This window comes from Lupinus angustifolius, chromosome LG17, assembly GCF_001865875.1.
Source record: "Lupinus angustifolius cultivar Tanjil chromosome LG17, LupAngTanjil_v1.0, whole genome shotgun sequence".
Lineage (NCBI taxonomy): Eukaryota > Viridiplantae > Streptophyta > Magnoliopsida > Fabales > Fabaceae > Lupinus > Lupinus angustifolius.
In genome coordinates this window covers 3668352-3694541 of record NC_032025.1, presented here as the reverse complement: position 1 = coordinate 3694541, position 26190 = coordinate 3668352, and the positions used below count along the sequence as shown (strand labels likewise).

Sequence of the window (26190 nt, the reverse complement as noted above, 5' to 3'; positions counted from 1 at the left end):
CAATGAATGAATTTAGAACTCCCTTGGTTTGATCTTGGAACACTATCCTTGACGCTTTCCATGAGTGGTCCTAGTGCATTTTATGCTCTTTTGGTCCTTGCCCTTGTCATGGGACCACCAATGCCTCTTAATTCAACATGATCCAATTTTGGCTCATTTCGGTTCACATCATATGACTAGGTCGCTCTAGTGAAGATTTTTCATGACTGCCCAAAATGTGCAAACAAGCTATCAATCACGCTGTAAGAACCGATCTCGAATACACTCAACTAGGGATGGCAAAAAACCCGACCCGTGGGTACCCGTGGAAATGCCCGCAACGGTACCTGCGATAGTATCTTATAGGCGGGAGCGGGTTTTGTGATACCCGCCCAGCAAGTACCCGCAAATTTATATATTTAGTTTTTAGTTAAATTTATATATATATTTATTATTATTTTAAGATTATATATATAATATACTTTATTATTATTTCATAATAAATTACACATATTTGACTATGATACTCTTATCATATAAATATCATATTATTCATGTAACAATTATTTTTACATATTGATTATTACAAATTATATAAATATATAATTAAAATTAAAAACCCGTTGGGTACCCGTAAATACCCGCTACCCGCACAGGTACCCACAAATATTGCAGGTTTGGGCATGGGAAAGCACTACCCGCGCCCGTTGCCATCCCTACACCCAACATAAGATAACTATCTGTGTCAATTAGCGAAATACCCACAATATGGCTACCCGTGTCAATTCTTTTCCCTCCATCTGACTATCAGTGTCAATTCTTGAAATTAAAAAGGAATAGGGAGAAGTTTGCCAGAAATGCGTAAGCAGAAAATATGACATAGAAAGAAAATGAATGAAAACACATTTAACTTTGGACAAGAAAATATGAAGGGAGGGCTTCTATTTATAACATAGATTTTTTCCAAGTTCTTTGTCTCTCCTATATGTGACTTGAGAGTTCTTTTTTTTTTTTCAAAACTCTTCTACATGGGACTTGAGAATTTTTTATATTTCACACCCCAAAAGTTCTCATTAATTTTTCATACTTGACCTTGAATCTTAAGATAAATCCTTTCCACTCAGAACCTTGTAAGTTTTCCAAGGTTGGACTTCAATTTCATTGACACTTCAAATCCCACTAATATGGACTCTAGTTTGTCATCATAGATGCTTACAATTCTTTCACAAAATTACATAAGCATAGAGAAGCAGAAGCAGCATATTCGACCAAATTCCCAGTAATATGGACTCTAATATTAATGCACCATAACTGGCAAGACACGGACAAAAAGGAACTAAAAAACTGAATGATCACATCCTTGACACCCCTTCACAGTCATAGAAAATAATAACAGTTTCCAGAGAGTCCTTATCATACAACAATAGCACAGAATCTAATTTGACCACACATTTAAAACTTAAGATCAGATCATTACTATAAATGTCAGAACCTTGTAGTTTCACAGAGTATACCATCAGCAATTCAGCATGGAATATACATCATAAATTCATAATGTGAAAAGAATAACTGATATTTAATGCTAACACCGTAGGTTCTTCTTTAAGGTATCGCAGAATTTGGATCCTCTCAGGTTTTTATCTTGTGTTTCTTAAGAGACAAAAGCAAATTTAATAAAAGGAAACACATGTGAGGATCCAATTTCACTGAAGTATTCAAATGCCACTTACCTTCATATGATTTTAGGCAAAAAAAAATTAATTGGTACTTCTGATCAAAGCATTTGGGTATGTTGAAGTCCTAGTGCGTTATGTAACAAAGTTTCAAATCAATCCCTAAGTAAACAGAAACAATCAATATCAATTGGTTCAAATCAGCTAGTGAGAACTCATCGTCAACTTGGGTTTTTCTATTTCTGAAAGCTACTTACACAGATAGTTACATTACACTTACAAATTGTTTCATAAACTTAAGCCTTCTGTCCTAAAAGCAAATTCAAACAATCTGAAAGTATCATGAACTAGATCAAGCACAAGCAGATTAGACACGTGTCTGTGAATGTTATCCAATTTTGCATAGAGTCAAGTTGCATCATCGTAAAAACCTAATAAATATATTTTCTGAAGGAAAACATTATTTTTAGGTGTAGAAACCAAATCTAAATAAGAAAAGCCTATCATAACGTAAACTAAAAATGTTTTCTTGTGAGAAAAAAAAAGTTATTTTTGAGATTCAGATATCATGCATCATCAGATCTATAACCACTAATTACGATTTCCACATATAGCCAAGAAGTTAGTAAAACCAACCAAATCGCTAAATCTAAAAAAAGGTAAAATCGGATCTGAATGACAGTAATTAAGAAGCAATACAAGTTACTGGTATTAGAAACTCGGAGCAGAGATCTGTCGCCGGAAAACCACCGCAGCCTCCGATTCAGTTGATGCAAGGCGGGAACCAATTCGCCACCGTCAACCACCGCCTCATTCATTAAACGCCAAAGTAGCAGCGGTTCCCGACCTGCACCAAGCGAATTAGAGGCCGCGCGGTGAGAATATCAACTCTCGCTCTTTCATCGATCCCAGAGAAAGAATCGCTTAAACGGAACGAACAGAAACTCGACGATAAACCCAAATCTCACGAACGAGGTAAAGATTGGGTTAGGGAGGGGTTATTTATAGCGATGACAGACGAAGGTGATTTGGACACGTGGCAACGCTTCTTCATGATGCGGGTTACGATGCAATACAAGTGGTTTTTTTACTAAGAAAGAAAAAGAGAGCGGTGGGAGATGCTTGGAATTGGTCATGGATTTGGATGAAATTACAAGGAATGCCATTACAGTGAATTACGTGGATACACGTGCGCGTGTTCTGCCACTGCAACGTGTTTACAGAACTTCTATGCGCTTTACTATATTAACTTGTGTTTGACTCTGTTAAATCTCACAAAACGTTTTTTATTTTTATTTTGTTTTATAAGTATTTGTTACGTAAAACTTTTTCATCAATTGTATTTTATTTATTTTCTTTGACTGAGTTTAATGACTTATTATTCTCATTTTTATCGGAACAGTTTGGCCATGATATTTGAAATATAAATCGTAATTCAAATTCCATCTTCAATGAAATTAGTTCATTATTATATTATTTTCAATTGGCTTTATTATAAGGTACCGCTTAAAAATTCTTCTTTTTATCGTTATTCATTAATGAGAAAGAATAAATTTGTACTATTTATTTTTTACTATTAAGGTATTATATCACTTTTTAGTAAAAGACTAATCTCTTTTTAAGGTGTGTGACTACTATTTTTAACAGCTATTGATCTTTTAGTTTTTTTTTTAAATCTAGCGAAATTTTACACCATTAAATTGTTAATAATTTTATTATATTTTAAAAATAAGAGAATTAATTACTTGTATTGATTCTATACTGTGAGTAAAAGTGACTTATAAGATCGGAGTAGTACTAAATTAGAATTATATTTCACAAAATAGATATATGCTTGTTATTTTACTACTTATATATATAAATATTCATTGCTTGTATATATTGTATTCTTATGGTAGGTATGTTTTATTTTGTCAATGTGTTAGGTGAGATCCGAGTGATGAAGTGGGGCGGAACCGACTTTCCCATCTCACCTATGTGACAAATATGTCAAAAGAAAATAAAGATAATATATTATCCTTCTAATTCTTTTACTCATAAGAAGATAACATATAAAATAAAATGACATTTTATTTATTAATAATTGATTTATAATTTTTGTTAATTTGTTGTAAGTATAATAATAATTTAGCTAGAACATTCTTCATGTTTCACGAATATGATCAGATTTGGTATGATGATAGATTTATTTTTTAAATATCCAATACACTAAAATTAATGTGAGATCATGAACATATCCAAATCCCACGATAAATAGTGTTACTGGTATTAAAATAAAGAATATAATATTTAGAATGATAAATGATTAACTTAACTGATTATCAATTAGGGTCGTTATGGAATATATTACAATTGAACATTATATTTTCAATTTTTTTTGGCATTAGTATCTCTTCACGTTTTTTTGTAAGAAATTATTTTTTTTAAAATATGTGGTTACCCCTTTCAATAATTGTCGCTATTAGAAATTGAACTCTTGACATTTTATTTTTTATAATGAAGTAGTGTTTTATACCACTTGATCAGTATTTTGTTGATATTATATCTTCAAATGGTAAATGATAAAATTAGTTGTTTTTCCAAGGTTGAATAAGATACTTTGAAATTTAAAGAAAAAAATGTATATATTGGTATGAACTTTATACATTGATATTGTTACTCATATTCATGTTCTTTTATTATTGATTGTGAGATGAATTGAAGACTAAAATTTATGCCAAAAGCATTATATTTCACAAAGTAAAAGTCACTTTTGTGTGTGTAATATCTTGGTTACTTAATGAGTTGATCAACTTTGGACATTTTCACACGTTAGATAAAGAGATATTCGAATCCACTTTATGTGAAAGTCGTGAACATATATTCTTATAATAAACTATTAACTATTAATTTAGGTTTTCAAAAGCTTTCTATATACTATTCTAGACGGGCTGAATACATTAACTTTGACTGCTTTTCTTGGGACAGTCAAGGAACATCAATATAGAATAGAATATTATATTTTTCTATAAAATGTCCTTTTACTCCTTAGAAGAGGAAAGTTTTTTCAATAGTCATCGGATGTTATATATGGAAAGTAGTTATATAAATTCATGAACTTAGCTACTAATTTTTAGAGAAAAAATATATAATTTGAAAATGTATAAGTTTTATATATTATCATTCTACCGTTCATATTTAATTATCATTGTTTTTCAGAAAAAAATAATAATACAATGAAATAATGAATAATTACTGATTATGTAATATTACACTTTATTTACTATTTGCAAAACTTGGTTGGGAACTTTGATGCAGCATGACTTTATCTCGAAGATAAGTGTAATAGATAAATAATCAGTTAAATTTCTATTACCTGTTATAATAACCATGCATTGGAACAATTAGTATTATAAATTTCTTTCAAAACATGATAGAGGTAGTATTGCCTATAAAAATAAGGTAGTGTTAAAATAGTAAAAAATAATTGTGAAATTAAGTTTACTATCTCTTAGAATATTAAATATTTAATTTCACTTCGTAAAGAAATATTTTTTACCTTCTTATAATTGAGATTAAGAAAATAAAAAAAGAGAGGTAGTATTGGCATGTTTATAATATTAAATTGGATGTAAATATGGCAATTTTTTCCTTTTTAAAAATGACACTAGGAGCATCTGCTTTATCTAGCAAGAGAACTATCATCATAAACAATATCAATGTGCCTGAAAAATTCAGACTATGAAAATTTGTTCCGAGTGAAGGGCGTTGTGAATATAGAAAAACTTCTCTAGAAACGTATTTATATAGATAATATATTGGTAACACAGTAAAATTTTCAATTAATTAAAATTTAACTTTAAATAAATATTATTTTTTTGGTACTACCAAAGTATCACTGATATCTTATCTTTTTTGAGTACGAAACTAACCCTTTTACGATGTGTAATTGTGTATCTCAACTATTATTACTTTCAGAAATTGAACTATTGATTATTCTAAATAGTGTCAACTAACAAAAATCTATATCTCCAAATATGATATATTAGATATGTCTAGCTACAACCAATGGAGATGAGTTGGTGTTGGCCATTTTGGAAGGATGATGTATTAATATTCTACTTTGTAAAAGAATCCACTTCACCTGAATAAGTGAATAATATTGTAACGTTATCATACTGTCATTGACGTTGATCTCTTATTTGATTTATATGTGTGGGGAGCTCTATCCACATCCAGCATCTTAGGAACAAATGACTAAGTTAAGGTAACTGTTGTCCTTAACTTTACCAGCATAATTATGCATACTCATGACTCATGCAACCACATCCTTAATTTCTCCAACTCTTTTTTATATTAATTATTACCGGACTTATTTTAATACAATGTATTTATTGACAAATGAAATTTTATTCCCATATGAGCCATAACAGCTAAAATATAATAGGTCTAGTTCTTCTAGGAAAGATTTTCTTTATATCCAAGATTAGAACCTGATTCTTGCTTCGATACTCTTAATTAAGCAAAATTATTTTTTACTGATAAAGCCCAATATAATTGATAGTTTAGATTTTTAACTATATATGGAGATTCAATTATTGTTGTGTGTATGAAAAATGATTTTTTAGAGAGTCATGATTTATAACGTTTATACTATAAATATACAAGGTTAAAATATTTGTTTCTTTATTTAATTCGGTCCTCTAATAAATAAAAGCATTAATTAATCCTTAATCTATTTTTTTTTCACAATTTTGCTCTTGTGTTATAATAATATAAATTTTTACCAAGATATACTGCAATCTCATCATACTCCTTTTACAGTCACTGAAAATGTATACCGCTTAAAACAATAGAATTTGTTTCGCAAAATAGTGTATTGTTTCCAAAAACAAAATGCTCCAAATTGTAATGGCATGTGTAGTTAAGAGTAATGCTATATCATATTATCAAATCCTCCCACTAATAATAATAATAATAAAGTAACAAATATAATTTGTAAACTAATCATTAATAAATAAAATATTACTTTATGACCTATGTCACTTTTTGGTAGGTACGAGGATTAGGAGAATGATTTAGTAAGATGATATATCATTTTTCGTGTAGAGTAATGTTATATCCTCTTATTAATGTAGAGACAAATACTTGATTTTATACATGTTTTCAATTACAAAAGTGTTATTTCGTTTATATAGAAGGATAAAAATTTCTTACCATGTTATTATTTCCTTTGTTTTTTAGTACTTATCTCTCAATTAATTGAGAGGATCTTACTCTTAATCCCCATATCCATAATAAAGTAATACATGTAACTTGTAAATCAATCATTAATAAATAAAGTATCACTTTATGACATATGTCACCTTTTTGTAGAAAGAATGATTTAGTAGGAAAATATATTATTTTTCGTATAGAGTAATGCATATAAAGACAGAGTTGAGATTCTCTCTAAACTTAAACCCACCAATACTAGAATATGAAGGAGAATGAAGATAGACAATTTTATAATATTAATTTATTTAAAAATAAATAAAATCTGAATCGTTAACTTTTTTTGGACTATATATAAGCATCTTCAATTAGTAGTGGAGAGGATCTATGTTAACCATATTTCTATGCCATTTTTCAATTTTAGGTCATAATTTGAACCTTTCCCTTGCAATGACTAGCAATAAGGCATTACCTTATGTAGGCCAATTGGGTAATGTCATTGCTCCAAGGTTCTTCATTTCGTTAGTTAAAATTTGTGGAATGTCACTTATGTCACTTTCACAGCAGCATCACCCAATATGGATGTAAACATGCATAAGCACATGTCTATGCATGTCACTAAGTGAGAAATATTTCCAAAAGAAAATACATAAGATGTATGCTTACAACAATAGATTAACCTTAAGATATTTGAATAAAAAGTAAGTGACAGATAAAATATATAATATCAAATATGATATTCCAAATTTAGTAGTTGAAGCTGTTAAGGACAAATAATTCCAAAGATATTTGTCAAGTGAGCACTTCTTAGTTCAATATTGGAAAGATGGTGACAGGAGTGGCAAAGTGGGGTGGAATCATCTACTATAGATATCTGCTTACAACATTAGGTTAACTTTATGCCACTACATTTTCGAACAAAGATCCTTTCAAGTACAATACATGAGTTCTTGTTTTGCGGTTTTGTCTTTTGTTTTCAATGATAAAAATGTTATTTAAGAATAAAAATGTTATTCCATATTTTTTTTATAGTACTTATCTCTTTTTGGAGAAAATCCTTACTCCACATTTACATGCTGCTTTTTATCTTTAGGCCTACCATAAAGAGCCTTAAAGGACCAATTACTACATTTTTTCATGAGAAAAGATTTATGCAATGACCACATCATAACATGTAGTTACATTATCTGTTAAATAAAATCAGTTTAGCATTTCTCTTCTAAAGTTCTACTGAAGCATTTCTTTTCACACCTAATCTTAACCAAAGGTTGATGCATCACCAAATTAAATAATTCCCCTGAAACATTGATCAAAATAAACAAAACAACAAATGCTCTTACTGAACTCTGAAAAGTAGACAAAACTGATTTTACATGTTTGTGCTAGAAATTGAGAAAACAAAGTATATCAACACAACCAAATACACAGACTTCTCATATTGTACAAGGTATAAGAAACATACACCAAAGTTAAAAGACTCATGATAAGGATTATTATACACAACAAAAAAGATAAGTAATGTCAAGATAAGGGGGAAAAATCGAACCGGCTCATGTTTTGGTCCATAACGCGTAACAGTAGCGGAGCCAGCATTTGAGCTACCCTTGGTAGAGAAGGGTAGGTTAGAGTTCCAAGAATAAACCAATTGAAGCTTAATAGAGCAACCACATCAGAAGCAGGTTTGTTCTTAATGGTGGAGAAAAACTGCACCACACTCTTCAAGGACATGCCTACAACTGCAAAGAGAGCTACAACAAGAGGCATGCAAGGGTCTTCAGCTTCCCATATAGTCACTCCAACTATAAGTGACATAACGGCACTGAAGAGTGATCGTGAAAGAGCGATGTCTCGGCGTTGATCTAGTACTTCTCTCATTTTCACTACATCATTTGAGATCATTTCAGTTTTAACTTGGGGAACAGAACCAGACTTTGGTCCTGTTTTCAAGAGTTTAAGCATCTCAGTTCTGGTCTTGTTATCAACTTCCCAATTATCTTTGTGCATAAGTACATCTTGGAGGGAAATTTCACTCCCATTGTAACTAGATTTGCATTGCATGGCAGGATGGTTATAGCTGCTATCACCAATGTTTTGGACACTGTAAGTGTCATTTTGATCTTCGGAGCACCAATATGCCTTTCCTTGAGTTTCTTTTAGCCGAAGATTTTCGTTTATTTGATCCTGCAACTGTAAATAAGACATAAGAATCAAAACAAGAAATCTGGAAAACATTTCTGTACATGGAAATAATTACAGAGTTTTAAGTTCCCACATGACAAAGTGAGCACAAAATTGGGCAAAACAATGATAGTGAAGGTAATCAGAATCAATAGGAAACCAACAAAACCAAATAATTTTAGCATAAAAGGGCGGCCCAATGCACGGGGGTCCCATTTAGTAAACCAAATAATTTTAGCATATTGAAGATAAATCAACAATTCAACATCAGTTTTTCATAATCTTCGGTCATATCTTGAATGCATGGTATCTTCAACAAGTTTCAGGACAAATTTTATTAGGAATTTAACAATTTGTCCTTTTATAAGTGATAACTTCCAACATTCAGATCAGCTTAATAGTTATAAAAAAAGATATGTAAGAAGGTAGTACAATGAAGGCATACGGATACAAAATATATTACCTTTCTCTCTAATTTTTTAATCTTTTCAATCGCCATATCATGCTCCTCTTCAAGCTCTGCGAATAGCAACTCCATCATTTTGCATTCTTTAACAGCCATTTGGAACCATTCTTGAAGTTTCTTCCGATCCCATATTAGGCTCTCTAGCTTATAGTGCATTTGGTGCAGCTTTTGTTCCAGCTGCAAAACAAAATAACTTGCTCATTATTCTGCGTCAAGATAAATGTCGCTTATGGAGAAGAATAAAAGGGGGACGCCACAACTGATACATGAAAAATCACTTGAGAGTCTAACAGCACCAGCATCCCCCTTCCCTAACCCTTTAAAAAGTACATGTAAAACATGTACTGTAGGAAAGGAAAATTGTTGGAATACAATTATCTAGCTAGAGAGAAAATCGAATTGTATTATGCAGATAAACCTGTAATGCAAATCAATCATCTTATAATTTAGGAAATATGAATTGTATTATGGAAAGAGCATGTCCACAAATTAAACCAAATACAACTAGAGAATGGAAACTAACCTGCCTCTCTGTTTGAAAGGCGTTCACAACTCTTGCAGGTAGCGAGATAAGCCCAAATGTCCATGTTATAGTTCCTGATATTATGTTTACATGGAAGATAATTGTAGCCATGATCAACTCAGTCCAAGTATAAGTGACAATTAATGCAGTTCTGATCCCAAACAAGCATGCCAGTTTAAGTAGAGTGAAAGGCCTTGTCACCAAGAGCATTATGTTAGCCAATAGCTCGGAAATCAACGACATTGATGACAGAAATGAGTGTTCTTCCTCCTTGATTGTTACATTTTTAAATGTTCCATACTGTTGCACTGATACAGTTGATCACTTCAATATCAATAAATTCGTATGAAAACTATTGAAGACTAAACAACAATGGTGAAAATAAATAAGTAGGAAAAGATTAGCTACATGACTAGATAAATAGAACGACGTACATGCCTTGGGATGCAACAGCACAACTATGCGATTCTATATTAGATATTGGAAATCCAATCTCACAGTATGAGTAAATAACTTCTTAGGGGAAAATTTGATGGCTTCCAGTGCTTATAACTCAAAAGCAATATATTAAGTTCAAATTCTTAGCATAAAATTTTGCAACTGATATTCATATTCAACACTAATAAAAACAACTACAAGAAGACCATCAACACTAAGTTTTCGCCTAGTTATCTTGGGCTTTTGGTGGCTGGTCCCTTAGCCTTATACATCCATGCTGACATACAGTGATGCATCTTATGAAATGAACAATTCAAACAATGGTCAATACTCCATAATACAGTCAATTGGGAAATCCTAAAAACCTCTTTTTTGAACTATATATGCTTATTTATTGGATTCATGAATTAGTGAAAGAGTGATCCTGCTTTCAGAATCAGAAACCTAGTGACCACAACATCAACCAAAAGTATACTAGAAGTCTATACTCTATAACTTTTCCAAAGAATCTATCCAGAATAATAGCAAGAGGCAAAACAGAAAATATAATAAACCCTCAAGCTCCTTCTGCATGTCTAGCAGGGACACCCCTGAATCAATCCATGAAAAAATCAAAACAAAAACAACAAGCCTTTTCCCACTAAATAGGGTCAGCTACATGAATCAACACCATAATGCCTTATCACAAATATATACAAACCAATTACATCTAAATCCTTCCTAATGATTTTGTCTATGTTTTTTTTATTCTCCTTGGAGGGGCATCATATGAAATAAGAAGACTGTCTTAAGAGAAATCAAATTAGATTACCCTATCCAGCTATCCTATATAGCGAAGGCAAAGACAGAAACTTTTCCTTAATTATATTAGCATTTGTCTTCAACCAAATGTGTTATGCACCAAATAGCTGCACAAATAGTACACCTCAGAAAACAATGATTCCTAGTAAGAAAAAAAACCAATATAATGAAAATGAATCATATAGAGGCATAACTTGAAATGTCGTCCATCACCACGATTCAACTAAAAGAATGAGCTTTCACTGAAATGAACAATACCCACGTTATCAGGAACATAGAATAAAATCTGGGCTTGAACTCAAAAGCAAATCCAAGCAAGCAAAACCCCAAATAAAAGGAAAGATTGAAGCTTTTCTTTTGTAATTCGAGCTGATAAAGAAAAAGGCATAAATAAAACATATCTGAAGCAAAAGGGTAGCAAACAAATTCATTGGAAATAACACTAAGACATACAGTGCATGCAAACAGGATAGGAAGGGAGAGAAACAGTGAAGTGGAGCAGAGACAAAAAGAAACAGAGAGAGAGAGAGAGAGAAAGTGAAAGACAAAGGAGGAAAGGGCCTGAGAAAGGTAATGGAAGTGAGAGTGACTGTGCGAGTTTGAAGGGAGTGAATGTTGCAACGCATAGGTGGCAATGGAAGTGTCTTCAAACAGACACGCAAACAGTGAAGATATATGTTACATAAACAACATTTATATAATGGATAAGGACCCTACCAAACTAGAAGAACAGTTTTTAAAGGATAAACATCATATAGAATAGTATGATTTTTTAGACTCTGAAAAGAAAATAAATGTTAATGAAAGTGTCAAATTCTTATGTTTTTTTAATGTTGTCTGTGATATATAAAAGCTGATACTAACTTGTGGATCTTTGTATGTATTCTTGTTGGAGTTTTCAATATTGATATTGGTCATAAAGCTTACCCCTTTTTTTTTTTGTATTATTAAAAGTATTTATTTACTATATGGATAAGAAAATAAATTCTGTCAGGATATGTGGTTATCCCTTCTGACAACAAATAATACAATTAGTAGTCAAATTCTTAACCTTTTAGTCATTTTTAGAATTTATTAGAGCCTTATACCACTATACAAATACCTTATTGGTGTCACAACTCTTACTTTGTTTGGTAGCTTATTTTTTTTCAGGCATCGAACTAGGGCCTTGAAGTTAGCATGATCACTCATTTAGCATCCACCATAGGAAGTGTATGAACTTGAGTAGTTTAACTCAGCAAGACTATCACTACACATATTACTTCTTTTCGGCGAATGAACTTATAGTTCTTATAGTATCACTAACTTTTCATGGTGTTCGGGGTGAAAATGGATTTTTAGCTTGAACTTTGACAATGATCTTACCAAAAACCAACTTCAGAATTGTCAGCACTTTCTACCTTTGAAATCAAAGTGATTATAGTTTGTTTACCACCCTTATTTTGTTAAGTTTGTTGATTATTTGCTTGGAAAATCTACCACGCAAATGGAGACACCCAATAAATCTACTAGTTCTTGAAAAAGATAGCATGAAGCACATCTAATCTATTAGTCTTATATTTCCAAGTGTTTAAGATATTCATTGTACGGTTTGTACCTCTAATTATCATTCTTATTAACATCAAAATTGCTTCTAGGAGGTGTTCTAACCTGGAGAGTAAAAAAACCATTTTCCTTTCTAATTAGCTAGAAAATATGCTAGATTTCAACTCATACTATTTCCATAGGATTGTTCCTGGGAAGTGACACTCTTGGTTATTGGTATTGTACTCCAAAATGAAAAGGAGTAGCATATGTTACCCTTGCACACATAAAACTTAGCACCAAAGTTAGTGCCAAACGCATAATAATACATTCAAGGCTTGATCGATTGAAAAGCAATAATAAAAAGGTGCCAAAAGATGTAAAGGCATGATCTTTTAATGTTGTGGCGGGTATGGTTTTGTTTTTTTCTAGTTTAATTTCTTCTTCCACATGGTTTTGTTGGGTTTATTCAAGTGTGAAGTCCCACATTGGATATGCGGAGAGGAGTGAAAGAGTTTATAAGAAGGAAAGACCAATAGAACTAATGCCTTAAAGTTTTGATTCAAAACGTGGTGTCTCACTTGTGACTCTTCCCATACCCATGTAACAATGGAACTCCCTGGTAGTTCGAGTCCGGTCCAACATGGTTCAATATCTAACTTTGGTGGTGCTAATCTTTTTCATAAGATTTTTCCTTATCTGGGTTTGCTTAGCTCTAAAGGAAATGACTCTTTCAAGCCAACACGAAACTTTCAATTCACAAAGTGTATCCTGATATGTAGTTTCTGCAATTTTAATTTTTACTTCCCACTATTTGTCCAAGAATAATAGTAAAAAAATTAAATATTTCATCTTCCTTTAAACTTTGTTTTCTTTGAATTTGTATCCTTTTGCTTTGGCTGGTGCCTTGGTTCGGGCTACAAAGTGACTGATAAAAATCACTAATGCAATAACATTACGAACTGTCTCTTTTTGTGAATTACAAATTGATAAACAGTTCCATATAAATAATGTTTCTTTACTACCGTTAATGGCACAAGTTATGTTATATGATATCTCCTGCAAAAGTAAAGAATCTAATTAAGATACAATTGCATTTGATTTATTACTCAGTGGTGAAGGACATCATAGGACAATGCTATTACAGTAGACATACACAAATTTGTGTCCCTTGTTTAGTGGAGAAAAAAACATGACTTTAGTGTTGTTGTCTGGGATTATTTGTCCAATACTAAAGTCTATTTACAAATCAAACAAGAGACAGTCATTTTTTTCCATGTATTGTCTCTCATTTCTAAGATCATATCAAACAATGCCCCTAATTTATCCCATGAAAATCTAATAATCTATGTCATGAAGAAAGATAGAAAAGATATTGGAAGTTGAAAATGAACTACCTATGGAGGCGAAAATATGTACTAGACTATTTGTCCAATTCTGTGTAACAACATAACCAAACAAAATTGAAGAAAGAAATAATATCATTTTAATTTGGAGGTGCATGATTTGGAGGGAATGTAACTCCCATTCAAGAGGTGAAACTTGAGTGTACACTCAAGGTGGCACCGGAACTTAAGAGAACCTAAAGGCCCTACTCTCCACTGTGCCCTAGCGTTTCCATGTAAATCAAAACCTACAATATTCCTCTTCCATGAGTAATCTACATTCCCCATCTGATCAGGGTTTAAGGGTATAGATGATGCCTGAACAACATAGTTAAGGTACTTTGAGCTGTTCTTTGGAACCTCAAAAGGGTCAGCTACAAGAATAGCTATGTCATGGCTTTGGTAACTAATATTGAAGCTTATGTTAGAGAAAGTTGCATTAGCCATAGCATTTCCATTCTCTGCCACCACAAGAATTGTGACTTGGGTTTGGAGCAACCCAACATAGTCGTTTCTGAAGAGGTTAAGATGAGCATTGGCTATGCTGATTGTAGGTACCCTAGGGTGTATGATAAGGAACCCTACAAACACTGTTATACCTGCAACTATCACTGCTATAGCTATGATTATGCAGATAAATGCTAATAACCAGATTAAGGGGTGTGTGTTGTCATTTTGACCAGTGACCAATCTTCTTTTGAAAAGCATAGAACCTTGATCACGTTGGGAAGATATGTTTGTGAAAGGGGAGGAGTAAAGAGTTGGGTTTGGCAAGTTTAGGGAATTACTCTCTAAAATTTGGGTTCTTTAATTCTTATTGTTGGGATGGTTTTGGTATCTTCTTTTCCTAGTTTTAAAGCATTTATACACATGCTTGTGCTAAGTTTTTTTATTTTATGCTTTGTTACCAAGTATAGGCATATATCTCCACCTAGGTATCTTTTGTTGGTACCTCTATTCACCTTTTAGGTAAGTAACTAATCCATTTTGAGTTGTGTGGTTGTCTTTTCCAATAAGTATTACTCACAAGAATTGAACTCTTAATATTTTAGTCTTTCTAGAAATTTAGCGGTATCTTACCCAATTAAACTAACTCCTTCTTGGTAAGTAGGTATCTTTCAGAATTGGGATGGATGATTATTATTTTAATAATGAAAAGTAAATACCAAACTTGGATTGCGAAATACAAGCTCTTTTGGTTGCCCTTTTCTTGCTATAAAGCTTCCTTTTCATGCATGCATTCAAAGTTGGATGGGTTGTTGGTTTGGTTTTGCATGCAGTGTTTAAGAAACTAAAAAAGATAACTTTATTTTGTAAAGTTAAATATATCACTTTAATTTATTTTATACATTATTCCAACTTTTTTCTCTCCCTTTTGTTATTGAGTAGAGATAGAGGTAAATAAGGGTGGTAATTTGGCTCTATGTTGTTAGGTAGGTCTCCTGCGTGCACAAGACCTAGAATATATATGTTGTTGTTTTGGGTTTTGAATTTTAGAGCTGAGATTTCTTTTAAATTATATCATAGATGTTTTTGTTCATGTTATGACAGGAAAATATAAGGCTGTTTGATTTTGATACTTGAAAAAAAAAATAGTTTTGGTTTAATTCTTTGTATCCCATTAAATATATGAACTTTTCATAACTTAGTAAATAAGAAAAGTCTCCTAATTTATTGTCTTATACCTTAACTATCACATTTAACTATCTTTTGATTTCATGCATTTAAGTATTTGGGACAACTTCAAATATTTGTTGTCTATCATTCAATATTATTAAATGTTGTTGATTTCTCTCTCTCATACAAATGAGTTGTTGGTTTAGGTAGTACTTTTGCTTTTCTTTAAGTGAGATTCAAGTTTAACTTAAGTATTGCATATAAATTAAAAAAAAAACTATAACCATATTATATATTGTGGATGTTCCGGATTCAAACATGATTTTTTATAAAGAATAATCAATTTCTAGATAAAAATAATTTTTTCTTTTGTCAAGGAGGGTTATAGCTCAACTATATATTCAAACTATGTGAAAAAAGGTCTTGGTACATTAGTAAGTCATATAAGTACACCACTGTAAGCTTTTCTTAAGGTTTATAACATAAGTTTACCTTAAATTGAAAGAAACCTTCTTTCTTCCTAATCCTTCATTCATCTTAAAACATAAAAAGAAAAAAAGGTTAATTACATATTTAATTTTGGGAACTTTTTATTTAAATAATGAACCTCATATTTTTTTTAACTATAAAAGTCTCATTAATAAACTTTTAAATGAAAAGGAACATGGCTCATTCTTTGATGTGAATCATACACAAGTTATGAGTGATTATGAACAGAAATATAGTTTTAATAGCTAGTAGTCATTTTAATCACAACTCAACTAAAATCATTTGCTTTAAGCAACCTAGCTAACATGGTTTTGCTTCTCATAACAACAATATTATATGCACAATAAGATTTTTACAATAGTTTTCTTTTTAAAAAAATGTTTAAGTCATCTTTAATGCTTAGACAACAACCTTATCAATATGTTAAAACTCATACATCCAATTCAAAAAATATTTTTCTTATTTATAAAGAGTATTATTGCAAGTCATAAGAGCATTGATATCTATTAAAGTTATATGATAGGTTATTTTGGAAGATGATAGTTGGTTAGAAAGTTAGGAACTATCAAGTTATGTTTATTTTAGTTACTTGCTTTACAAGCTTTCTTTTCTCTTGTATAAATAAGTCATATTGGTTCACTTCTTATGAAATCAATTTAATTCATTCAATGAGAATATTATCAATCTTTGTTTCTCATTATTCTTTCTTTAAGTTTTCTTTTATACACTTCTTGATTCATCAAGAAGCTTTCTTTTCATGGCTCTTACCACATTTTAACATGGTATCAGAGCATAATCATCTTCTGATAGCTTCCGCTTATGGTTTCATGAAGAATTTCATGGGAAACTTCAACAATCAAGAACATGGTGGTACTTTCTTTTTCATCTCAATGACATTCATTATTGTTATCTTGCTTCTAATAGGTGACAATGTTGCATGTGGCAAGACTATCTTGATTTCTTTGATTGCTCCAACATTGTTCTTCAACATCCAATGTTTCTTTTCAACAGATGGCCCTAAATTCTTCATTATCAACTTCTTCATCAACCTTCAAATTCAGATCAAAGGAGTTTGTTTTTGGTCAAGAATTATTTTCAAGTGCATAAGTTAGCTTCTTGATATCCTCAAGCTCTTCAAGAATGGAGTACCATGACCATTTTATCCTATATAAGATTACATCATTTTCTTATTCTTCATCATTTACCCCTCTTTCTTATTCACCATAGAAGGATCTCATTAGGATCAAGATTCTGATCTGTTCTCTCTCTTTCATCATCAATGGTTAGTTCGTTTCTATCCATGATGATTAAGCTATAACTTCTGTCATGGATACTTAAGCATTGGATGGGTAGCTTCTGTCCATAGTGGTTAAGCGAAGATATAGCTTCTGCTATGAATGATTAAGCGTTTGATGATATAGCTTCTGCCATGGGTGGTTAAGCATATAAAAAATGGTTTGAGACATAATTTGGGATATCATATACTTATATATTAATAAGTAATTACTCAACTTGACCCTTGTTTAGTCCAAATGAAATAATGGGTATGTGAATTAGTTGTCCTAGGAATTTTTTAATCCACCAATGTATTCGTATTAAAAGTACACAACTACTCAACCCAAAAACTATAACTATCAGTCATGATGCAAATCACTTAAAAAATATAACAAATAATATGGTGTTTATTTCCGCGAGACTCTAATCTTTATTTTAGAAAAACTTGTATAGAGACATATACAATATGTCATATTTAAATATGAATGTATTTATGTTTTTGGTACTATTATTTAGGACTAAATTTTAATTAGAATTAATTTTTAATATGTTATGAAGATTTTATTGGCTGTATCTACATACATATATATCTGTAGAAATAAACGAGATATTATTTGTTGTATTTAAGTGATTTTTTATAGGTAGGATATGCAATTTTTTTCTATTTGTCATTTTTGCTTGGTCCATTTGTCCATCAAAGCCACAAGCATTCCTATTGGGCAATGCGGGTGACCTGTAGACATAATGCTTTAAATAAAAAGAATTAAAATTCAAATAAATAATGTTATAATATGATTTAATGATTTTCAAAAATTGTGATATAATATGATTTGCTCAACTTTATATACCATATCAAAAAATTTATTTTTCATCTTTATTTTTTATACTTTTTAATTATTTATTAATACTCACGAACAACTCTATTCCTATTTTAAAATGGCCAAAGTACGAGAATTTGCTCAAAAATATTAAATTAATATACATGCACCCGCTTTTCATTTGCAGACATTTTATATATATGGACTAAACAGATCTGACGACCCGTTTTGCCATCACTATTGGAGGGCATCTCACCCCATGCTCAAACAATGCTAACTTGGACTAACCTATTTATGTTAAATTGACATATTTTCTTATCATTTGTGCTTAATTGTGACGAGTTCATGTGATAAGCTACTTTTGCTTCTCTTGTACTCGTCTAAAAAAATATACAAGAATAAATACTTGAGGCCCTGCTTCATATTTTTTTAGTTATCCTAAAAGTTGGAAGGTATATATTTGTTCATTCTTACTTTCTCAATTTGAGAAAGAGTGCTCGTAGTATGAACCAAATATGGACTAGTCTTGTTCTTCAAGCAAGGTAACGAATCATTAATGTGCAACAATTCTTCTGCAAAATTTCCTATAACACTCCTTGTTCAAGAATGTAACCCAAAAAAGAGGGTGGGGAGAAGATTTCTATACAAATACACGTAAATCTACTTAGTGGAAGAAGCATTTCCTTTATCAAACTTAGTAACATGAATCATATATTTCAATGAACCCTTTAGTTTAATGATTTAGCAACATAGAAAGTAGCTATTAAAGCCAATTGTTCTAGTGTTGTCTAATCACGATCAATGCCCTTTAATTTTCAATTGAATGAAATCTTTACAAAATAAGAATTAAAATCATTGATGTGCATACTAATGAATGGTTGTGAGGAAATTTTAGGAGTCTCAAGAAATGATGGGCTTTCTTGATATGGAAAGTATTCCAATGCTTAGTACTTTCAATTTATGCAATTTCAATTCAATAATATTTAAGAAACACCACAATGTGCATCAAACACATTTCAAACAACACGAACGTTGGTTCAAGTGGTACATGCTTGATTCCCCTGGAAGAGTTAGCCCCACGTACCTGTGGATGTTCCCGGCTCGGACAGGATTGCCTCCAGTGCAAGGATACCTGTGAGAAACAAAAAAAAAACACATTTTATGTTAATGTTGAAGGCTTATAAGTAAGTGTTAAATAGCAGTCTTAGTCAATCAACCACATATCACTTCTTTAACCTAAAGCTAGCTAGTGAGCAAGTGTTAATTTTTCATTACCTTCATGGCTGAGAAAACTATCTTGTTAACATGTCTTCTCTTTCTTATTATTCTTCAACTCAACTTTGGTTTAGTGATACCATCAAGGATGCTAAATCATCACCCACTATCATCACCACCACCACCTATTTTGAGGAGTCCACTACCTCCTTCCCTTGATTGGTATACCATAAATGATGATAAGGGTGGTGAAGGGGATGCCTTCCGCCCAACAAGTCCGGGTCATAGCCCCGGCGTGGGACATCAAACACCACCATCGGCTCCATGATGTTGGTCTTAAAAGATACTAGTTACTCATTAGATACTATTTGAATTGTTTTTCTTTATTTTCTTATCATTTTTTCGTGTTTGGCCGATATCGATATCTTCACGAACAAAAATTGAACCCTTATGTTACTATCTTCCTTAAGACGACGACTACAAAATTTGAACTCTTGATATCATCGAGCTAAGTCACCTAGCCATCATCGTAGTCTATTTTCGTCGCAACAAATAAATATCATGGAGTCTTGTGAATGGATATGAGTATGCACTTATGATGTTTCATGTTTTCATATATTATTTGGATTGATATTTTGAGTAGTGTTGATTGTAATCTGAAGCTTCAATTTAAGAGTAGTTGTATCTTGTATGCACAATATGTTGAGCTTTCCTTGCCTTCGTATTCCGTTTTAAATAATATTATTTTGGTCTACTCATGCCATTACCTCGCACAACATCATGGTTTTAAAAATCTAAGGAATTAGATTTATTAATTAATCTCTTGCCAATTTGTTTATTTCTTATTGATACGATATTTCTTTACTTATATAATACTCTTACAACTTATTCACGCTTAAATCCTCAACATATAGTACAACCATCAAAAGTAGAACAATAGCTTTTTAGATTATTGAAGCCAAATCATCCTTAAAACATGACGTGAAGTTCTTGGTTATTGATTATAATAATCATAGCAGCCTTCTTTTCCTAGAGATGGTTGATTATTTTTTTTTGTTTCCCACATATATCCTCGCACTTGACGTAATCCTATCCAAGCCGGGAACATCCACGGGTACATGGGACTAAATCTCCCAGTGGACATTTTTTTCATCCACAAAACTCGAACCCAAGACCTTACTTAAGGGGAATCAAATATGTATCGCTTGAACTCGAGACTGTTAATTCTGGATAAACATCTTGTGAATACAAAATATAAACGCACAAAATATATTACTTAGAGCAATTTACTATTAAATATATGATTGTTGAGGAGGAGTGGTGAACCACTTTGAGTATATTATTTTTCATTTCTGTCACATTTTTTATAAGATGGCTTCTTTGTGCAGAATATGATCTTCATTATCACAATCCCTTTCGTAGATCAAAATGTAGACATGAACAACATACAAAGAAGGAAAAAAGTTTTTTTAACATCTATATCAGATTTAGGGAAAATTTTCATGACACTAATAACAACTCAAAGCATAATCTGTAACAAATGGTTCTATACCAAACAGTGGGGAACTGGGAAGGAAAAAAAGCTACTATAAAATAATGTTCTCCAATCACCAATTTTCAAGGCTAGCTAGTTGAATAGTTAAATGTGAAATTTTTCAAAAGGCAAGAAAGCTTCAATTTTTTTAAACTTGATAGCGGATTAACTAGTACTCTGAAACATTTTTCATATGGGAATTGGGTTTCAAGAATATTAAACAAATCCAAAGTCAAACTCAAAGTACTCCTTACAATGTGAAGAAAAATATGTATATGACATTGATGGTGCTGGTGGAATATAATCTAAGTTATTGGAAGAGTGATGCCTATTAAAAACAGTTTTGAGTGATGCCTATTAAAAACATTTTCAGTTCTCGAACTAAATTATTAAAACACCATTTTTAGTGAAATTACATAGACTATTTTTTCATTTTTTGCATTTATAAAAACTTTTTTGATTTTTATACATATATTATATTAACTAACCCTGCATGATAAATAAATATGATCTTTTAAATAAAATGAATGATAATTGTAATTCAGTTAAATAAATATAATATATTGTTGAAACATGTCCAAATAGTATACGAGTCAATACATTTTTATTATTTTTGGTTCAATATAAGATCATAAATAATTCTAAGGACATATTTAAATCACTCTTATACTAACTCTAATGAACAAAAAATAATAAAAATGTATTGATTCAAATGTTATTTATTCTTGTTTTCACACTATAACATATTTTATTTAACTTAATTACACTTATCATTTTTTTTAAATTACTTATTTATCATAGAGGGATAGTCAGTGTAAGATATGTATAAAAACTAAGGGTTTTTTTGTAGGTATAAATAATGGATGAGTGATTTGTATATTTTCACTCTAAAACTAATGAAGTATTAATGTACTTTACTCTTAAAACAAACATATAAGAAACTTCTTTCTGTGCATAGAGTTGGGACCGGAGTATCTCCTGGTATAAGGTGATAAATTATCTCATTCTACCAGTGAATTATGACATGTGTCATGTTTCATCATTTTTTATAAAAATATTTTTAAAAATAAACAAAATAGCACACATGTCACATTTTTACTGGCTAAAAAAGATAAATTATCTTATGATATAAGAAAATACATTGTTCTCTTATAATATATATGAAAATTACAAATTTCAATATGGATATATTCAAAACTTCTCTATTCACATGTATCTCTCACTTATAACGATTTCTTTCATTACTTTTAACTTTTATTTACTTATTATAAAGAACAAAATTAAATAAACAAAAAAGAATTTGTACCACTATAATTTTCAAATATTCTAAATTTATAATTGATATTTCTTATATAAATATTTCTATTAGACACAATTTATATTATTATCTTTATAATAATTTATATTTGAAACTTATATTATGTCAGTATCATCCTAGAAAATGGAGGAGTGGAAGTTATTGAGACTATTATAATGGTATATTGGTGGAAAAGATTAAATTGAAATTTTTTGAAACAATAAACGACCAAAATAATTCATTTAAAAGATAAAGAAGAAAAGTAAAACCTTAAAATAAGATAAGACGGCTTCACGTCATACAAAGTATCTTATGTTTGGCAGAAGTGAAACGATTTGGTCTCTGATTGGTTACTCAAGCATATGTTTTGGGTTCAATTTCTTTATTATATGTGTAGAATGAAAAATGATATATTTTTTTATTAAATCTTTTTATCTATAAGAAAATAAAATATATTACAATATAATACTTTCTTACAAAGACATATATCACTTTTTTTTATGAGAGTTTAGTAAGATAATATATCATTAGACTTGAATATAATTAGGTGATGATATAATTATTGGGGTTGAGCTCTATCATTAAAATATCCTTATTACATATGGGAGCTAGAAAGTGGGAAATCTCTATCATAACATTATCTTAGCACAAAATTGACCATTAATTCTACATAGATAACTCTGGCTTATATCATATAGTATAATATAATATTGTGTACATCATTTGAAGCAGTTGACCAGCTCCAATTGAAATGAGAATTATGTCACAGTTGAATTTTCCCTATACATAATACATGCAGTTAGGACTTAGGAATAATGGTATCTCTTTGAGAACAATGATTGACTTATTAGGAAGCAAGTCTCAACTACTACTTCAAAGGAAGGAACTCAAACAAGAAAAGGATGGTAGCCTACACTTTCAAGGCACCACAAAATCATCCTTTTTTGTTTCTTGAGTAGCTTCCAAGATTCATCATTCCCTATTCTCATCAACCCTCTTCATACAAACAATGGAAAGTTCACCTAGATGCAAATTTTCAGCTATATTCTCAATCATAATCTCCTTCTTACTTGGTTTAGTTTCCTTCATATTGTGTATAGCCTCAGAGATTAAGAAGAACAAGGTAATAAGTTCTTTATATGAATTTATTTGAGTCTTGTAGTTAGGAGTTTTTTTATTATTTTATGAGTTGTATTTGATGCTTTGCTTGTTTTTTAACAGAAGAATGATCTGAGATGGAATGGAGAACTATGTTATTTGCCATCAAGCCAAGCATTTGGATTGGGAATTGCAGCACTGGTTTGTTTATTTTTGGCACAGATCATTGGAAATTGTATATTATTCAAGAATTCTTGTTCAAGGGGGGAAAGAAACTACCAGTTTAAGATGCCTGTCATTGGAAAGGTTCTACTTTTGATCTCTTGGTAGGTTATCAATTTCATGCATGTTTGTGGTTAGTTTTTACTTCATATTCAACAATTACAGATTGAGAAAACAAACATGTATATGTTTGGTTTAAGAAAATCTCTCCTAGTTTTATTTTCTCTCATTTATAATTATTACAAGACTGCAACTTATTTCAGTTTATTTGCTGTTTTTAATATATTGTTTTAAAAAACAGTAAGAAAAAAATGTTTTCACCTTTTCTTTACAAAACTTTGAAAACAAGAAACAAAATAAAGATTGAAAACATTTTCCTCCACGAGTTATTAATTATTAACTCCTATTATCATCAACTTTTTGGGACATGTGCATTGTTCTAATACTTTCACAATGAAATAAAGGTTAGATCATTTCTTTGAAACAGTGCCATGTAGATATAGGTGGTCCCTGTCAAATTTAACTGAAATCAAACCTTAAAAATAGACTATTAGGATAAGACTATGTACATCCATCTTTCAAATTTTATTGTATCCAAGTATCGTGTATTTAACTGTCCTTTTTAAAATATGACAAAATTGGTAATGATCTTAGCAGGCTTAGCTTTGGAATTGCAATTATTTTGTTAATAACAGCCACAAGCATGAACAAAAGGCAGCCGTATGGGGTAGGATGGTTGAATGGTGAGTGCTACCTAGTCAAAAGTGGGACTTATGCAGGCTCAGCCATATTGGTTCTAGCTATAGTGGGTTCAGTAATTGGTTCAACTTTGTCAACAATAAAGACTAATCAAGAAGACCATGGTTGCAAAATATATAAAAGGGGTGACACAATTTAGAGTAAGTAATTATTTGCTTGGAAACTATACAGTTAGAGGCAAACATAATCTTTTGATGTGAAACAAGAAACAATAGAATGGATTGAGGGTGAGGAAGAATTTATCAACTACACTTAGAAAGAAATCTCACAAGTTGCAGAGGCAAAAAATCCAAGGCCAACATTCAGAAGCAAAAATAATTGCAAGAGGAACTTAAATTTATTGACTTGCTTATCCAAATTCCAAAGTCCTAAGGAATTTTTTTATTTTTACACTTACACCAAAGTGGCACACTTCATTTGTAAACATTTTCTAAGAGGTTGTAACTACCTCATATAGGTTTTGATTCACCTGCATATATTAATAGCTAGTTTTTAACTCATGCAATACATGGGTTGCATATTTTTTATTTATAAATTATTTTGTGTATGAATAATAAAATATTCGATTTTCTTTCATTCCTCTAAAAAAAGTTTTAGTTTTTCGATGAATAATTTGATAAATAATGTATTTTTTTAATAAGGTTATTGGACACAATAGGGTGTGTATAAGTTTGATACAATGAAAAATGTCAAATATAGTTGGAAGTTAAAAGTTAGAAAGATTGCATTTGGAAATCCTTATTTACAATTTGTGGGACGTTTTACCAAGATCAAGATTCCTTAGCCAGATCATCATAAGATATAAGCACAACTTCGGGGGTGTTTATCATTAATTCCATTACCCTATAATATTGGATAATCCTTCTAAAATATAGTAAATAAATATGACAATTATGGATTTATTTATAAATAACTTAGATATTTGAGCTCAGTTCAGATCCATTAATTCTTCCAAGCCCAATCCATTTTGAATGATAATGGGTTGGTTCCAGATGATAGTTTTGTATGTATATATAGCACTGCCACACATGTGGTCACACACCAATTGCAGATTTGCAGTGACAAATATGCATAACCTGAGTTTAATAGGGGGACCGAGGGAAAAGCTCTAAGAACTTCAAACTGAAACAAAGCCACATTGAATTGCTATGTAAAAAGAGAAAACAATCTCAGCATTTAAATGCTATCATTAGCATAAATCTAATTATTATAGTATGAATCTAAATATTAGGAGTTGCCCAGGCTACTCATTTACTAATATGGAAATAATTACTTGAAACTATAATAAGACATACATTAGGTATTGATTTAATAATATAAAGTCTGATAGATCTCCAGGATAATAAAAATGTCAAAAATTCGATTCCTGTAAGAGACAGAGAGACAATCATACATTACAAAAAGATTAGTTTTTTACTACAAAAAAAAATGAAAATAGTACCCAAAAAAAGCTCTAATGATCTTATACGTTACTCAATATGCACATCTATTTCATTTTTAACTTTTTAAATCCCAAAACTTACCCATGATATTTTTCTTTCCCACTCACCCACAACAAAATTCACCTCACCTCACCTACCTAAATTTTCATAACCTTCATATAGATTGCAACAATTTCACCCAACTTCATTTCCAACTCATTTCACAATCCAATGACCCTTATTTCTTGTTTTTTTTGTGTGTCTTGATTTGTTGTTTGATCCGTG

General features: G+C 30.9%; 3 protein-coding genes across 9 annotated transcripts; 1 reads left to right on the top strand and 2 right to left on the bottom strand.

Moving 5' to 3' along the window:
- On the bottom strand, positions 8249–11917 carry LOC109330652. 7 transcript variants are annotated; one of them, XM_019564914.1, is made up of 5 exons: positions 11705–11917; positions 11446–11493; positions 10013–11358; positions 9487–9666; positions 8249–9032 (listed from the first exon to the last, which is right to left on the bottom strand). In XM_019564914.1, the coding sequence occupies exons 3-5, from the start codon at positions 10253–10255 to the stop codon at positions 8367–8369; spliced, it is 1089 nt and encodes a 362-aa protein (XP_019420459.1). In that variant the 5' UTR covers positions 10256–11358; positions 11446–11493; positions 11705–11917; the 3' UTR covers positions 8249–8366. The 7 variants fall into 7 exon arrangements, with proteins under 7 accessions (XP_019420459.1, XP_019420454.1, XP_019420458.1 ...); XM_019564909.1 differs by having other exon boundaries at positions 10013–10320; XM_019564913.1 differs by having other exon boundaries at positions 10013–10320; positions 11262–11917.
- On the bottom strand, positions 14064–14901 carry LOC109331425 (NDR1/HIN1-like protein 12). The gene has a single exon (XM_019565909.1). It carries the CDS (start codon positions 14866–14868, stop codon positions 14257–14259), a length of 612 nt encoding a protein of 203 aa, XP_019421454.1. The 5' UTR covers positions 14869–14901; the 3' UTR covers positions 14064–14256.
- On the top strand, positions 23132–24960 carry LOC109331426. Its single transcript, XM_019565911.1, has 4 exons — positions 23132–23528; positions 23627–23829; positions 24383–24624; positions 24656–24960. The coding sequence occupies exons 1-3, from the start codon at positions 23415–23417 to the stop codon at positions 24621–24623; spliced, it is 558 nt and encodes a 185-aa protein (XP_019421456.1). The 5' UTR covers positions 23132–23414; the 3' UTR covers position 24624; positions 24656–24960.